At 34.8% G+C, this 18,042-nt stretch overlaps 1 protein-coding gene across 50 annotated transcripts in view; it reads left to right on the top strand.

Moving 5' to 3' along the window:
- SUPT20H (SPT20 homolog, SAGA complex component) overlaps positions 1-18,042 on the top strand; it is a 39,160-nt gene that overhangs the window by 18,571 nt on the left and 2,547 nt on the right. For 16 of the 50 annotated variants that reach the window (XR_014819207.1, XR_014819209.1, XR_014819203.1 and 13 more), the window contains 13 exons: positions 68-124; positions 2,981-3,052; positions 4,027-4,184; positions 5,716-5,742; positions 6,304-6,336; positions 6,887-7,004; positions 7,665-7,767; positions 7,937-8,095; positions 9,086-10,111; positions 10,613-10,767; positions 13,258-13,313; positions 15,761-15,880; positions 17,539-17,644. Coding sequence is in view for 26 of the 50 variants with exons in the window: in XM_021065260.2 (XP_020920919.2) it covers positions 68-124; positions 2,981-3,052; positions 4,027-4,184; positions 5,716-5,742; positions 6,304-6,336; positions 6,887-7,004; positions 7,665-7,767; positions 7,937-8,095; positions 10,042-10,111; positions 10,613-10,767; positions 13,258-13,313; positions 15,761-15,880; positions 17,539-17,644 (1,234 nt within the window). In the remaining 24 variants the exon portion in view is untranslated. The remainder of the gene's footprint in view (positions 1-67; positions 125-2,980; positions 3,053-4,026; positions 4,185-5,715; positions 5,743-6,303; positions 6,337-6,886; positions 7,005-7,664; positions 7,768-7,936; positions 8,096-9,085; positions 10,112-10,612; positions 10,768-13,257; positions 13,314-15,760; positions 15,881-17,538; positions 17,645-18,042) is intronic. The other 34 variants (XM_021065260.2, XM_021065245.2, XM_021065258.2 and 31 more) reach the window with 3 other exon arrangements.

Here is an 18,042-nt window from a genome sequence, read left to right as displayed (position 1 = left end):
TATGCTAAATGCCTTGCCTAATTTTGAATTTTCGATATATTTATTTATACTGTTTTTAATTTTTTAGTGTGTAGATATGTGGAAACGGAGCCCCTGTAATTTGTCCGTACCTTCTGAAGTGGATGTAAGTCAGTTCATGAATCGCACTGAATTTCACATTAAGTTTCACTAATACTTACACTTTGAGAAAACAAAGACTCTTTTTAAAAAAAAAAATTATTTATTCATTTAAAGAATGAAAGATTCTTTACATTTTATAGTGCTTTACAATTTTCAGAAGTTTGATACACAATTTTATGTAATCCCATGATAACCCTTTTTTTCCCCCTGTTGGTATGTTGCCCCTCCACCCTTCCCTCCCCTCACTGGTAACCCTAGTTTGTTCTATCTGTGCAAAGACTCTATTTTTTAAAATTTTATTGGAATATGGTTGACTTACAAAGTTGTGTTAATTTCAGGCATACAGCAAAGTAAATCAGTTACATATATACATATATACATTCCTTTTCAGATTCTTGTCCCATATGAGGTATTACATAGTATTGAATGAATTTCCCAGTACTATACTGTAAGGTCTTGTTATCCATCTGTTTTATATATAGTAGTGTATATATATCAATCCCAACCCCCTAATTTCTCCCCCCAACCCCTCCATGATTTCTCTTTGGTAAACATTAGTTTGGTTTTGAAATCTTTGAGTCAGTTTCTGTTTTGTGAGTTCTATTATATCATTTCTATTAGACTCCACCTATTAGTGATCTCAGATGGTATTTGTCCTTCTCTGACTTATTTCACTTAGTATGACAATTTCAGGGTCCATCCATGTTGCTGCAGATGTCATCATTTCATTCCTTTTTATGGCTGAGTAATATTCCATTGTTTATATCTACTACATATCTTCCTTATCCAATCCTCTGTTGATGGACGTTTAGGTTGTTTTGGCAATAGTGCAGCAGTGAACATTGGGGTGCATGTATCTTTACAAATTATGATTTTCTCTGGACATATGCGAGAGTAGGATTACTGAATCATATGGTAGTTCTACAATTTAGTTTTTTAAGGAACCTCCATACTGTTCTCCATACTGGTTGTACCAGCTTACATTCACAGCAGCAGTATAGGAGAGTTCTCCATACCCTCTCCAGCATTTGTTTGTAGACTTTTTGATGATGGCCATTCTGAAGGACTCTTATTTGTTAAATCAACTGCTCATTTTCAGAAGCTATATTATTTCACATTAACATGTCTAAGAATGTAACTCAATAACAGAGGTCTGTGTTTAGAGCAGGAATAATATTATATTATATTATTAATAATAACCAAAAAACTCAAAAATGTGAAAAAAGATGGTACATGTTACATAGTAAAGCATAAAACGTTTCTGATTCTTTTATAATATTTCATCATACTTACCTGATAATGCTTCTTTTCTCACTGGTTAAATTTAAAAATTAATGATGTTGGCACAGTGGCCAATATTAGGAACCTTGGGTCATACTCTTTGCTGATCCGTGATGCACATGAATTATAAATGAGCAAAGATAAGAAATAGATCTTTCGATGGGAGTCCTATATTTTATACTTCTTTTTTTGTCTTTTGTCTTTTTAGGGCCACACGTGCAGCATATGGAGGTTCCCAGGCTAGGGATCTAATCGGACCTGTTGCTGCTGGCCTACACCATAGGGACAGCAATGCCAGATCAGAGCTGAGTCTGTGACCTACACCACAGCTCACGGCAATGCCAGATCCGTAACCCACTGAGCAAGGCCAAGGATCAAACCCACAACCTCATGGTTTCTACGGGAACTCCTATTTTTCTATTTCTTTCTCCTGTTTTTATTATTCACTCAACTCTTTAGAGTTGATCATTGATTTTTTTAGTTAATCATTTTAATAGGCGTTTGCCCTTCCATATCCTTTCCAGGCTAGCACATGTACAATTCTCATTATCTGTGATTTTTTAAAAAATTGTCACAAGCATCAGGAGTAGGCTATGTATACAGCTCAAGAAAGAACAACCTTATCTTTCAATAACTGTGCCCCTCGAAGAACACAGCCTGAGAAGAGATGTTTGGTGGATATACCAAAGGGATATGTAGCTTTGGAGGGCAGTCTGGATATCTCAAGCAGTACTTCCCAAACTTTAATGTACATTAGAATCATGTGGATTGCTTGTTAAAATTCAGCAAGTCTGGGCTAAGGCCTGAGATACTGCAGTACTGACAAGCTACTAGGTTGTGTGGTACTAGGGTCCTCAGACCAGGCTTTGTGACGTAAAGCCCTAATACAGAGTTTCTCATTCTGAGTCAGTCGGTAGAAGCATCTAGGATACCAGTTAAACATATAGATTTGAAGCACCACTTCAGATCTACTTACTGTGTCGGGTCTCCAGGGGAGGGACTTGGGAATCTGAATTTTTACCTGGTTCCCAGGTGAGTCTGTCACTGCTAAAATTGTGGTTACCAGGAAAACAAAAACGTTTGGTTCACACAGACTGGTAGAAGATACGTGGACTATATGGTCAAAGTCTGACTTGAAAGGTTTGCAAAAATTTTACCAGTTTTAATGTAACTTCCCTAGTCTCTAGTTTTGTCCCCACTGTTAGGCTGCAGTTCCTGTTCCGGTGAAGACTCAGCCAAAGGGAAAGATCTAGACTCTGGTTTAATCATCTCTCTAGTACTCTACTTTTCCTAAAAGACAAATGTGATACCAGCTTAATGGAATAAAAGGAGGAGGCACTTTGCAAGCAGCAGCTATGTGTTTTACATGTAATGGCAGGAGATTCTAATTTTGTTCTATTTGTGAAATCAGTTGGTCTAATTGAGTGTATATCAAGAGAATTTTAAACTGCTTAAGCATAAGTAGTTGGTGTTATTAGTGATTCAAGAATTCATGTGCTAAAAACATTAAGGTAGGTTTTTCTCTTTGGTCATAATATGGATTCCATTATATCTAGTATCTCTTGATTTGATTGCTTAGGTAGAAAAATATGCCAAAGTGGAAAAGTCTATCAAATCTGATGACTCACAACCAACAGTCTGGCCAGCCCATGTAAGTAACCAGTGTAGTTTCCATTACAACGGTGTTATTTCTAATTGAGGAATCTGAAATTTTTTTTATTTGGGGAGGGGTGTCTTTTTTAGGGCTGCACCCGAGGCATATGGAAGTTCCCAGGCTAGGGGTCAAATCATAGGTACAGCTGCCAGCCTACACCACAGCTCACGGCAACACTAGATCCTTAACCTACTGAGCAAGACCAGGGATTGAACCTGCATCCTCACGGATACTAGTCAGGTTTGTTACGCCAAAGCCACAACAGGAACTCCTGGGATCTGAGTTTATTAAACATAAAGTACAGTCGCCTTTACCTTGGGGTCTTCTTTTATTTATTTATTTATTTAAGAACATTCTGGTAGTTCAGTGAATTAAAAGAAGGAACAGCTATTTAGTTTTGATTTTCACAAAGTATGGTTTCCATTCTAAAGGACAGTTTTAATGTGTAACTGCATTTTTACTTTTGGTTGCATGTTAGTAGTTTGTTTTCTGTTTCAGATTAGTAATTAGTAAGTTTTTCTGAGGCTGTCTTTAAAGAGAAATGTTTTGTGTGAATTTCTCTAATTGTAATACCTTATTAAAGGGAGAAAAAGGCATAATATATGTAATTAGGTGAATCTGAGAGTGAAACGATGGGAGATGTTTTATATGTGTAAGAGCAAAAAGACTAATGACAAATAGAAACAGGTTTGCTTTTAAAAGTTTTATCCTTTTAATATTTGCATTCATATGTTCAGTATATGAAATTCTGACATAGTCACTCAGGCTTAATTAACTAAATATCCCATTGGAAAATCATTTTCAAAGTACCATGTAAAAAAAGAATCTTGGGCTTTATTCTCTTAAGCAGTCTTAAATAGATCTATAGACTGTTCCAAGTGTCTTCTTATTGCCATATTTATTCCTGATTTTTGTTAATCCTGATTACTTACTGGAGAAGGTGTTTATTTGAGATGCTCTGTATTTTTCAGGATATAAAAGATGATTATGTATTTGAATGTGAAGCTGGTAATCAGTATCAGAAAACAAAGCTGACCATTTTGCAGTCACTTGGTGATCCACTTTACTATGGTAAAATACAGCCATGTAAAGAAGATGAAGAAAGTGACAGTCAGATATCTCCATCCCAGTGAGTTCTGTTAAATACTTGTGATTGACAAAAGAAGCCATCAGAATTTACTTATATCTCCTTTGAAAGATATGCCTGTAATACCCTACTTGGTATAGTTATGTATTGCTACTTAGGCCTTTAAGCATGAAGGCTTCTGGGCAATAGTTTGTTTAAATGGGAAGCAGGTGTACTATATAAATGGAAATGGAAAAGCTCTTAAAAATACTTGGTATTTCAGCACTGCCTGTAAGGACACAGACTCTCTGCTTAATGTCGTTAGTGGCCCTGAAATACACACACACACACACAATTGTCCGTCAGTACTCATAGGGGATTGGTTCCAGAACCCGCTTGGATACCAAAATCTGCAGATGCTCGTCTCGTATAAAAATGGTATAGTATTTGCATCCTATGCACATCTTCCCACATACTTTATCTAGATTACTTATAATCCCTAATACAATGTAAATACTATGTACATAGTAGTAAATACAATTTATATGTTATATAAGTAGTTGCCAGCTCATGGCAAATTCAAGTTTTGCTTTTTGGAACTTCCTGGAACTTCTTTTCCCCTCAAATATTTTCAATCCATGGGGATGCAGAATCTGCAGGTATGGAGGGCCAGCTATAGTTTGATCTTCCTCAACTTAATGGACTGCATATATTTACTACAAGGTACCCAGCATTTAAGTTTTATTTTTATTATTTTTTATTATTCTGTTTTTAAATCAAGTTGCTATTTTGAGAAGAAGGAAAAATAGAGACTCAGCAGAAAATATCAGTGGCCAGTTCTACATTAAATCATTTAAAAATACTAATTGAAACTGCAGCAGAAAGACAGATTTTTAAAGAATAACCTTATCGGAGTTCCCGTTGTGGCCTAGAGGAAACAAATCTGATTAGTAGCCATAAGGATGTGGGTTTGATCCCTGGCCTCACTCAGTGTTGTGATGAGCTGTGGTATAGGTCACAGACGCAGCTTGGATCCCCCATTGTTGTGGCTATGGCATAGCAACAGTAGCTCTGATTTGACCCATAGCCTGGGAACTTCAGTGTGCCACACCTGTGGCCCTAAAAAGCAAAAAAAAAAAAGAATAACCCTATTGATATCTAAGTAAAAGTCAGGAAATCCTAAGCTAGTGTTTATCAAATATTTTGTACAGTAGAAAAAAAATTGTATTGGGGAAATAACAAAAAAAAAGAAAAAAATTCAGATATTTTGATTAGCTCTGTTTTTTAGTCTTCCTCTTAAAGATATACATTGGTCATTTTAAACAGTTACTAACTTTTCTCAAACACAAGGGTATAACTTATGTTCTCACTTTAAAAAACTGATTCAGAAAGCCAACTGATGAGATCTGTTTAATAAGAGAGTTGATTTTTTGCCTTTTACATCAGGACGTTGCTGCAAATATGCTGCATGATTTACTGCCTTTCCATCACTCTTCCATATTCATAAGTTACTTGATGTAATAGCTATGAAGTTAAAGTTGGAGCTTGCATTAACCAAGTTTTTTCTTTTTTTTTTTTACATTTTATATTTCAGCTTCTCCACAGATGATCATTCAAATTGGTAATTAAAAAATAAACAAACTCACTATTTTAATCTGTTAAGAAATCATATAAATGTCAAACTCCTTTAAAAAATGTGGTAAAGACATTTTATTTGAATTGGCGATAAACTACCTTTCATGTCTAAAATGTATCTAAGATCCTGCTGTGTAAACATTAATAATGACTTCCAAAATTAAAAGTTAAAGTGAGAGGAAAGCCAAAGGCCTTGCAGCAGTAGTTCAATGAATTTTGCTGTAAAACAGACACTTGCAAGGGTGTTTAGCACTTGGTAACTTTCAGCCCAGATTTTGTTTTGAAATAAGGTTTTTTGCCAAAATAAATCTCCCTTAAATTAAATCAGCCAAATTATTCACAGAATTATTTTATAATGCATGCAAAACTTGGTCATTGCTTCATGTTTTTTAATGTGTTTTTACTTTTTTTTCTTCATGATATCTTGGTAGATTTTAACTCAGTTTATAAAAATCATTGTCACTAAAACATGGAAGCCTTCAAAAGTAATCTCAAGGCTCCTTAAAACAAGTCTAATTTCTCTTCTTTTTTTAAAAAAACAATTTAGGTTCATTATTGGATCAAAGACTGATGCTGAGAGGTAAAAATATTTGCATCTTTATTTTTGATCTGGATGGATATGATAAACTTCACTCTTAATAGAATAGAGAGTACTCCATTCAGAGTCAAGGCTTCAATTTTAATTATGCCTTAGGTAATGCTAGGATTTTTTAATGGAATTAGGAAAATAACAATAATGTGTAAAATATAGCTTTATTTTAAACAAAATTTAGATATATCTACGGTAGCTAAGAAAAAGAATTTCTAGGTAATATTTTAATCATTACGTAAGTGAAAGTCAGTGGTGATTCTTTTGGCTGCCTATTGGTGCAGTAATACCTGTAATTGCTGTATTAGAGACAAGATACTGAAAATACGTCTTTAGGTTTTTTTTTTAACTAGCAAAATGTTTTCAGCATTAGCTTGTCACTGAAAAATTAGAAGAATGTCCTTTTAAGAAAGAAAATGGTCTGATTTTGATTTTTGCGTTAATTTTAATAGAACTTTTTTACTATTTATTTCCTGTGTAATAAATTTATGTTTAAAACTGAGTTAGCTAATCTTTATCTCTTTTGTCCCTAATGTTTCAGAGTAGTCAATCAGTACCAGGAATTGGTCCAGAATGAAGCCAAATGTCCAGTGAAGATGTCACATAGCTCCAGTGGCTCAGCCAGCTTGAGTCAGCTTTCTCCAGGGAAAGAAACAGAAGTGTGTGGTTTTTTTTGTTTTTGGTTTTTGTTTTCCTGCTGTTACTTTTTTCTGCCTGATTTTTTTCCCAAGGAATCTGAAAAAATGTTAAGGACATTTTTAATTTTCTTTTTATTATTTAACTTTTTATAATGAAAAATTTCAAATGTACTCAAAGGTAGAGCAAAAAGTATAATGAACATTTGTATATACTGATCACGTGGCTTCAACAGTTACTTTTCTGCAAAAGGTTTAAGAGTAAAGCTTTGCTGTCATCTCACTCTGCTGTTCTCCCTCTAATTCATTTTCCCCTATCTTTCCTTTAGAAAGCTTTTATTCATCCTTTATGTATATTGTAAGTTATTTTATGGATTTCCTTTTGTGAAATTACACTCTTTTGAAACATCTCTAATACCTAATCTATAGCCATTAAGAATACTTTGCAGGAGTTCTCTGGTGGCTCAGCAGTTTAAGGATCCTGCACTGTCACTGCTGTCTTGGGTCATTGCTGTGCCACAGGTTCAAAACTTGACCCTGGAACTTTCCCATGCCGTGGGCACAGCCAAAAAAAAAGAATACTTTGCAGAGTTTTAAACTGTGTTTTCATCCAGCAGTGTTATTAATAGGAATTTCTGATGTGACTGATTTTTAACGAGTATGCCTCATGTCACTGTCTCTTAGCAGCCTGAGACCGTGTCAGTTCAGTCTTCAGTACTAGGAAAGGGACTAAAACATCGACCTCCGCCCATCAAACTTCCCTCAAGCTCAGGGAATAGTTCTTCAGGTATTATATTCCTTACTTTTCTCTAATCTAGAGTGAGAACATGTGATCATAATCTGTTTACTCATATTTTGATTTACTCAAAATTTTGAATTATAAATGTAAGAAATAACAGAATACACAGGGTTATGAATTACAAATCTAGGAAATAGCTTTTATGTTCTCCTTCTAGGTAACTATTTTACACCACAACAGGCCAGCAGCTTTCTTAAATCTCCAACTCCTCCTCCTGCTTCTAAGCCACCCAGTCTTTCTCGGAAGTCATCTGTGGATCTCAATCAAGTTAGCATGCTTTCTCCAGCTGCCCTCTCACCTGCCAGTTCATCACAAAGTGAGTCATAGCTTAATTCTTCATTAATTCTTCATAAGCTTTTGCATTAGTGTTTCTTAAAATGGCTCTTTTTGACCAGTGAAATAGTGAAATCTAAATGTACTGTCTACTCAAAGTGTATAAGTTTTAAAAAGCTTCAGGCAAATCTCTTGTTGACTGTATGTATTGTGTTTATTGTAATTGTATTTGTTTTTCTGTATTTATGTATGCACCTTGTGTATACCTTTCTCATAGACTTGCAACCTACACGTCTCCTGAAAAAAAATAATCTGGTAGTTAAATGTGGCAATAAGACTCCAAATTATTTTTTATTCCAATGCACCCTAGGACCATTTTACATTTTATGTGCGCTATGCACCTGATAGGGAAAAAGTGTCATAAGAGTTGGTGCTGCAGTCCTATCTTTGTAAATGTGAGAAGCCAACTAGTTCCAAGGTGGTGATATAATAAACTGAAAGCCAATTTTTCAATAACACCCCTACACTCCATAAATTGTTGTCAGTTACTAAAATGTGGGATGATCATTAAAGCATTATTCTGAAGATACTAAAATATAATTTTTACTACTGAATACTTTTTTTTTTAACATCAAGAAAAATTACTCAGGAATTCTAGCATTAGTTTGGGAGAATTTCTTCAAATTAGTAATTATCTGAGATACTTAGGTACCAACTAGCAAAAAAGCATTCCAGTTTTTTAGATTTTTTTTTATAGATACTAATGTGTGCTAAAAAGTTTTGGTACACTGCACAGTGACAGGGTGGTCTTCGCATTAGATGTAAACATCTTCATCTTGATAGCTCAAAAGGTGTAATTTTTCTGCCTTCTTGTTTTGCACAAAGAAAAATTTATAAATTTCCTGAAAGTCTTATTCACACTTCTTATGTTGTGGGTATGGATTATGTTAATCTACTGCACACAGTTGTTACTTTAAGTAAGGGTTGAGTGACAGCTTCTGGACATTCACATTTCTTTCCTTTCTTTCTGCAGGACATGAAAGCTAAAAAAGAAAACACCTCAAGAGCTTTTGGTTTTATTTTTTTGGTTTTTGTTTTTTGTTTTCTTTTTTTTTTAAATTGATAAACTGTGCATACTTCATTCACAACAGATTTTCTATACATTCTACATTTAAACAGAAGTACACAGTTACTGTTAAAGATGCAGTATTATCTATCAAATGTTTTGCTTTATTACTGTTTTATAAAATTTGTCAGGATAAACTTAATGTGTTAGGAATTAAACATGTACATTTAGGTGCCAAATATGATTGTTAACCATATGTAATTTATTAATATGTTCAGAGTTTATCTCAGACTGTTACAGAAAATAAGCAGTATTTCTAAATGAAGTCCTAAATTAGTGTAATCGTAAATAACAAAAATTAATTTGAATTACTTTTAAACTTTTTAGGCCAAAGGTAGCATGTAGGAAACTATCTTCTAAATGGGTATTGTGGTAGAATATAAATGTATATTTTTACTGTTACTGTAATAGCATCTCTGATGGGATTTGTAGGTGATATACTGCATCCTTAATTGTAATTGAGTGTAGCAACACTCATGTATCGTGTAGAAATTAACACTTGCAGTTAACTGCTTAAAAAAAACTGGAACAAATTGTCAGTGCTAAGTAAGATTCCATTAACCTTATTTTAAAAAGGACTGGCCATTTATAACAAACTAGCAATTTTTATTTTTCTCAATGAGCAGGATCTGGAACTCCTAAGCCATCTACTCCTACACCAACCCCTTCATCGACCCCACACCCTCCTGATGCTCAGAGTTCAACTCCTATTACCCCTTCAGCTACCCCTACTCCCCAAGATTCAGGCTTCACCCCTCAGCCCACTTTGTTAACTCAGTTTGCTCAGCAGCAAAAGTCTCTGAGCCAGGCAATGCCTGTAACGACCATTCCTCTTTCCACCATGGTAACATCCATAACTACAGGAACCACGGCCACCCAGGTCATGGCAAACTCTGCTGGACTTAACTTCATCAATGTAGTGGGCTCTGTTTGGTAAGTTTGCAAAGATGTCCTGATTTTTTTTTCCTGAGATATTTTCACCAATCTAAATAAATCCTTATTTGTGAAATTAAGAACAAATCGCATGTTATTTTAAGAGAGTATAGCTTCTGTGTGGATATATACTGTCTCAACAGTTATGTTTTAATTTTAGATCATACATCTGTTACATGTATGACGCTAAGGTGATACTATTTCACATTGACAGCAGCTTAGATTTTCCTGTTTTGCCTCTGCATTACCATCTTTCATTCCATTGACTAGTACATTACTCTTCCCAATTATATTTTATACCTTGATAAATATACAGTGTTTAATTTTAGCCAAACTTGCTATCACTTTCTAGCGTGAAAATGAAACTTTTAAGCTTCCAAATAGATATTTAAGATAGAAATATCTGTGTTTGTTTAGTAGTTTGTCTTTAATGAAAGGAACTATGTGGCTGATTTTCCCTTTTATAGTGCTAGTTTAATGCTTTGTCTTATTCTCCTGCAGTGGAGCTCAAGCCTTGATGAGTGGTTCAAACCCTGTGCTGGGCTGTAACACTGGTGCCATAACTCCTGCAGGAATAAACCTGAGTGGCCTTCTACCCTCAGGAGGTCTGCTACCAAATGCATTGCCCGGTACAATGCAGGCAGCTTCTCAAGCAGGTCAGAATATTGGAAATAATAACTTCTAACAAAATCAAAGTCCATGCTTATGTAAAAATGTCATTTTAAGGATATTTAAACATTTAACATCCTAATTTTACATAAAATACTATATATTGGAAATACTTCCTTTCAAAAGCTTGTTAAAGTTCTGCTGTTTGAATTGAAAACCATCTAGCTTTCAGCTTCTGTGGAAAAACTTGATAGGCCTATAAGTCTGCAGATTTTACCTTTGCCTTCCAAACATTATGATAAAACTAACTTTGATTGTCAGTGTAGTCCTGTTTCAAGTAAAAGAAATATATTCTGAAAATGTGTGTATGCAAGAAAGGCAACATAGCATGGCACTTAAAAGCCTGCATCTGGGAGTTCCCGTCGTGGCTCAGTGGTTAACAAATCTGACTAGGAACCCCAAGGTTGCCGGTTCGATCCCTGGCCTCGCTCAGTGGGATAAGGATCCAGCATTGCCATGATCTGTGGTGTAGGTCACAGATGCGGCTTGGATCCCATGTTGCTGTGGCTCTGGCATAGTCCCGTGGCTATAGCTCCGATTAGACCCCTAGCCTGGGAAACTCCATATACTCCCAGTGTGGCCCTAGAAAAAGAAAAAAAAAAAAAAAAGCCTCGGTCTGAAGTCAGACATTCTAAATTTGAATGCTGCTTGTGCAACATACTCTACCCCCTGTAATCATGGCAGAGTTAACATTTGTGCCTCACTTTCTTCATAAATAACATGAGGATAGGAGTTCCCAGGTGGCCTGGTGGGTTAAAGATCTGACGTCACTGCTGTGGCATGGGTTTGAGCCATGGCCTGGGAACTTCTCTATGCCGTGAGTGTGGCCGAAAAAAGTGGAGGGGAGTATTATGATAATACTTACCCTTAGAGGTAAGTGAATGTTGATGAACTGCTTAAACTATGCCTCAAACGTGATAAACATTCAAAAATATTTGCTATCATTATCATCATTAGTAGTAATTTTATTCTAGTAGTAGTAATTATAATTATATATACTGGAAAAGAATTTTAACAACTTGTGCTATTTTTTAATGCTCTTTAAGGCCATGTATAATATCTCAAGACAATCTAATTTCTTCTGAGAAAAAAAATTAACAGTAAAAAGAAGCTTGACTTAATAAGAAAAACTTATCAGAAACTTTCTATGAGTTAGGACAAAGAGAACCTCAGAATATAATTTGAACATGTTAATAAATTACTCTGATTTTCTAATTCTAGCTAATATTCTTGATGTGTATAAATGTGCTTTAGTGACAGAAGCCCTGAAAATGGAGTCAGTATTGAATTTAGGATGTTTATATGTAGTTCTACTAGTTAATTGTAGCTCCAAATCCTGTCTGTGGTGCCTGAAAGAAGTCACTTAGTTTTTCCTTAGCACAGTTTTATCTGTTCTAAAATGGGAATAAAAACATCTAACTTCAGTTGGTACTTAGGAGAAATAAATTAAGTGATATGAAAGTGCCTTCAGTAAGCTATAAAAAGCATTATACAAATGTCATCCACTTTTAAAGGGAGTTGTGTCAATTTTTTTTAAGTGAATGCCTGGAGAAGTATCAGTATTGCCATATTTTTATCTGATTGTGCTTTTTCCGTTTCTTATACAAGACTTTCATACTGTTATCTGAGTTGTCTGCTCTTTATCTTTTTTAATACAATTATTTGTGTAGAGAATTTTAATTGGTATTTGACTTGGTATATTTAGTTAGGAAAATATGTACATACTTTTGAGACTGAGATCAGCAAACCATTACCTGTAGTCCAAGCTAAGAATAGTTTTACAATTCTAAAGATTCATTTTTTCCAGGGGGTGTTTGGTCAAGATAAGAGAAACAGTATGTGACAGAGTCTCTGCGTGGCCCACAAATCCTTCTGAAAGTTTGCCACCCCCTGCTTTATGATATACTCTATCTTGTGTCACAGACTTGGGAGAATAAGTCCAGAATTCACAGAGCATTGTTTCCTGACTTTTAGCTTGAACCTCACACACACAAATTCACTGTTCCTTCATATTATTAATGTTAGCATTTGTACTTTAAAAAATAGATCAGAGCATACTGGTTCTCAGATACAGGATTATTATCATATACTGTTAGCACTGAGAATGTAAATAGATGCTAGTACCTGAAATGTATTTACACAACAGTGGCAATTTTATTATATTTTTAGTGTTTGTATACCGCTAGATTATTTTTCCAGCCCACACTCAAAATAGTGATAAAGTCGTCTTAGTTTTTGTAATATGGAATACAGTGTACATCTTGTGCTCCATATCTTTGAATGAGATCTTAGTATTGATAAATACTGATGAAAATGAGATTTTTTTTTTTTTTTAAGAAACATTAGGAGTATAGGAAATAAGCACAACTATGCAGGAAGTACTTAAGATGTTGTATTTTTATATACTAAAGCATAAAATTCTTTTAAGTATAAAAAGATTTTAATTTGCTGTTATAACCATGAGTTTTATTTAATAGGTGTTCCATTTGGTTTAAAAAATACTTCAAGTCTCAGGCCCTTAAATCTACTTCAGGTAAACCTTAAACACTGCTTTTTATTAAAATTTATATATTATTATATATTTTTAAACCATGTATGTCTGTATATTTCAGCATTTGAAATTTTGAGGTTGTTTTAAAATTTTCTAAGGGTGGTTATCTTTGTATGGTCAGGTAGTTGAGGGGAAAGAATTGGTATCCTGTGTCCAATTTTATCAGCTCTAGCACCCTTGCCGAATCAAGAACTAGTTTTTCCAGAAGGGAAGAGTTGACAACTGCCAAGGAAAAGGACTTGCCTCTAGTAATAGCAGCAGATATAATTAGAAAGTAATTCCTCACTCCGCAGATTTTTATGTATACATATATGTGGTATTGTTTGCTTACAACAGATTTTATGCATGAAAAGAAATTTTTTAAATTAGGTATGTATTCTTTACTGAAGAGAATATGACTTGGTAGCACAATGTCAGGCACCTGGTGTCATTCAGTAAATGTAGCTCTATTTTTGTATAATGATGAGACTTTTTTTTTTTTTTAATATAGTATCTGTAGCTTTTTTTTTTCTTTTCTTTCTTTTTTTTTTTGTCTTTTCTAGGACCACATCTGCAGCATATGGAGGTTCCCAGGCTAGGGGTCTAATCGGAGGTGTAGCCTCAAGCCTACACCAGAGCCACAGCGACACAGGATCCAGGCCAAATCTGCGACCTGCACCACAGTTCACGGCAATGCTGGATACTTAACCCACTTAGCAAGGCCTGGGATCGAACCTACAACCTCAAGGTTCCTAGTCGGATTCGTTAACCACTGAGTCATGATGGGAACTCCGATCTGTAGCTTTTTAAAAATTATAGTTGATTTACAGTGTTCTGTCAATTTGATGAGACTTTCCGTATACATGTTATCAGTGTTAGCATATAAAGAGAGATTGTAGGTGAAGAGTTAATAAGTACATGTTGTGATCTTAAAATATTCTAAGTTTTATGCTAGGTCCTTTAAAGATGGAGTCCAGTATCAAACTAGTAGGTTGGAAAATGGATGGGATTATCTACAGAGAATTTTTAGAAAAGGTAGACGTGAATATAAAAATTTGGAGACACAGAATGGCAGATCTGTGAATTATTGGGAAATAAACAGTAACAAACAGATCTGTCCAGAGTTCCCATCGGCTCAGCAGAAACGAATCTGACTGGCATCCATGAGGATGCAGGTTTGATCCCTGGCTTTGCTCAGTGGGTTAAGGATCCGGTGTTGCCCTGAACTGTGGTGTGGGTTGCAGATGGGCCTTGGATCTGGTGTTGCTGTGGCCAGCGGCTAAAGCTCCAATTTGACCCTTAGCCTGGGAACCTCCATATGCTGCAGGTGTGGCCCTAAAAAGACAAAAAAAAAAAAAAAAAAAAGAAGAAGGAAAGGAAGAGAGAGAGAAAGAATAAATCAGGGAATACATTTAGAAATAAAACTTAAATCTTATTTCCTGTACAACATGCCAATAGTCAGTATTTACAGACTAATTGCAGAATAATCTGCTTTGTAATATGAACACACTGGTTTAGGTTAAGTAGGCAACTTTCCTGCATTTTTCTCTAGGAATTTCTACAGGGATTACTCTCAGTGTTAGGAGCGGGATTCCTTAATAGCCCTGATAAGCATTAAGGGCAAAACCATCTTATAAATTATATTTTGCTACATTTATTATCTAATTGAGGAAAGAACATTTGACCTATGCTATGTCCAGATTTACCTAACAGTGAGCTGTGTTGTGCTTAGACCCTCAACACCTTTTTTTGACTGTATTTAAGAGTTTTATATTTGATATTTGCTAGGACTTGACCCCAAACATTCAAAGTGTTTTTAGTTTAAATCCCTGTAGAATACAATAGAAAAACCATTTGTTTCCTGATGCATTTTAGTTTCAGTTTCTAACGTGGAGTTTTTTTAAAGCTTCTTTATAAGAAGCTTTTGCTTTGTCTTATTTTTAATTTAGATTGACAGAGCATGTCCCCCAACTAAATAGGGACATCTAATGCAGTTTCTTTTACGCTTTAAAATTCCTGTGTTAAATGAAAACCTATGCATTTCTGGTTTGGGGACAAAGCTATTCCATATTTAGTGAGATGAGTTTTCTTAATTTATATCCCTGATTATCACTAGCTTCTTGTTTGTACTTCCAAATGCATGTAATGCTGTTTTGTGTTGATGTATAAAAAGATTTAAGTTAAAGCAATATTTGGATAGCTAACTATTGAAGCAGAAAGATTTGTGTTTGAGACTACAAACATATTTGACAAGTAATAGCACTTAAAAATTGTGTTTAAATAGATCATTCCTTTTTTTAAGGGCAGGGATCTTGTTTTGATTTTTGTTCACCTGTTTCCTCAGTCCATAGAGGAATGCCTAACACATAGTGAATGCTCCAAAAATATTTGTAGAATAAAGAAATTTAAATAATCTGAAATTGGCTAATTCTTGCTTAAATTCTCAATAGCTTCCAGGTGGTTCGCTCATTTTTAACACTCTACAGCAGCAGCAACAGCAGCTTTCTCAGTTTACACCACAGCAACCTCAACAACCCACAACTTGCAGTCCTCAACAGCCAGGGGAGCAGGTATGTCCTTCCTGTGCTTTGTATTATAGAATTATGGCCTTTGTTGTTGTTGTTGTTGTTGTTTGTATTTTCCTACATAGTCATACATTTGCAAATAAAGAATTTTCTCTTTTCTTTATATGCCTTTCTGTTTGCTTTTCTTGACTTAATGTGCCCACTAGATTTCTAGTACTATATGGCAAATATAATTTGAAAATATACTAATGAAAATATACTAATTTTTCATTCTGATTAAGCAATATTGGGGGAAAACAAAAAAAAAAAAAGCACAGTTTAAAAATGGGCTAAAACAGACATTTCTACACACACATGCAGGTGGCCACTAGGCACATGAAAAGATGTTCAAGTTGTTAATTAGAGAAATGCAAATCAAAATCACAGTGAGGTATCATCTCACATCAGTCAGAATGGCCATCATCAAAAAGCCTACAAATAATAAATGCTGGAGAGGGTGTGGAGAAAGGGGCGCTCTCTTAAACTGTTGGTGAGAATGTAAATTTGTGCAGCCACTACAGAAAACAGTATGGCAGTTCCTTTAAAACTGAAAGCAGAGCAACCAGGTGATCCAGCAATCCTACTCGTAGGTAGGTGTATATATCCAGAAACGATGAAAACTAATTCAAACAGAAGCATTATTTAGAAACAACCCAAGTACCCATCAACAGATCATTGGCCTAAGAAGATGCACACACACACTGTAATATTAGCCATAAAGTATGAAATATTGCTATTTACAGTAAAATGGATAGATCTAGAGAATATCAAATTAAGTGAAATAGGACAGAGAAAGACAAATACATGATATCACCTAAGATGATAATATCTACAAAAAAAATACGAATGAGGGAGTTCCCATCATGGCGCAGCAGAAACGAATCTGACTAGGAACCATGAGGTTGCAGGTTTGATATCTGATATCTGGCCTTGCTCAGTGGAGTTAAGGATCTGGCATTGCTGTGAGCTGTGGAGTGAAACACAGGCAGCTTGGATCTCACATGGCTGTGGCTGTGGCATAGGCCAGCATCCACAACTCCGATTAGACCCCTAGCCTGGGAACTCCATATGCTGTGGGTATGGCCCTAAAAAGACAAAAAAGACAAAAAAATTATAATACAAATGAATATATAGAAAACAAACTAGTGACTCACAGACATAGAAAACAAACATGGTTACCACAGGGTGGGGAGTTGGGGGAGGATAAATTAGAATAGGATTAACAGATACAAACTATTATACATAAATAGGCAATAGGAATTTATTGTATAGCACAGGGAACTATATTCAGTATCTTATAATAATCTATAATGGAAAATCTAGAAAAATATATAAAACTGAATTGCTTTGCTATATGTACACCTGAAACTAAAGCAACTAACTATATACCTCAATAAAAAAAAAGTTCTGATGAATCTTTATAGAAGCTGCATTAGTTATTTTTAATACAGCATCAAACAATAAACCAATACAGAATCACTTCTGAAAATTAGGTTTTATTACTTGAGTATTATTCTTGCTAATCTAAATGCTTTTGAAATCTTTTCCCTATTTTTTTATGTCTAATGTTTTTTTTTCCATACAGGAAAAATATGAATTCCACTAATCCAAAAAAAAAAAAAAAAGGCTTTTCTGTACAAGTCATGTATTCTTTTTTTATTCAGGGTTCTGAACAAAGTTCAGCCAGTCAAGAACAGGCCTTATCTGCACAGCATGCTGCCGTTATTAACCTTGCCGGAGTAGGAAGTTTTATGCAGCCACAGGCAGCTGGTTGGTATTTTCATAACTAAATATGTTGAATTTGTTACTAAATCTATCTAATCTGTTTGGGATCTCACCATTTTAACTGTTTCTTTTCCTTTTGCAAGCGGTAACAAGGAAAACATTTAGTTGTATTTTAATGTGTGAATTATTAAACTCAATTGATGGCCCTCTGAGGGTTTTTTTCATTATTTTTACAATTCATTAGTTAAAAGTGCTCTGACCTTTGTATATTTACAGCAATTGTGTTTTCCTCATGTTAAGTTTTGTTGGCAAAATTTTACACAGTTATCCAGCTTACTAGGAAGCTTCCAAAGCTATTAATCTTTTCAGTTTTTCTGGATTATTGAGACTGCATTTTTCTAGGTTGCAAAATCTTTGATCTCATTCCAGTAGCTTGTAGTTGC

This window comes from Sus scrofa, chromosome 11 (assembly GCF_054392235.1).
Source record: "Sus scrofa isolate SSC_HxYL_T2T_F1_AM1 chromosome 11, Sscrofa_HxYL_maternal_Yorkshire_Landrace_v2.0, whole genome shotgun sequence".
NCBI lineage: Eukaryota > Metazoa > Chordata > Mammalia > Artiodactyla > Suidae > Sus > Sus scrofa.
This window is presented reverse-complemented; position numbering and strand designations above follow the sequence as displayed.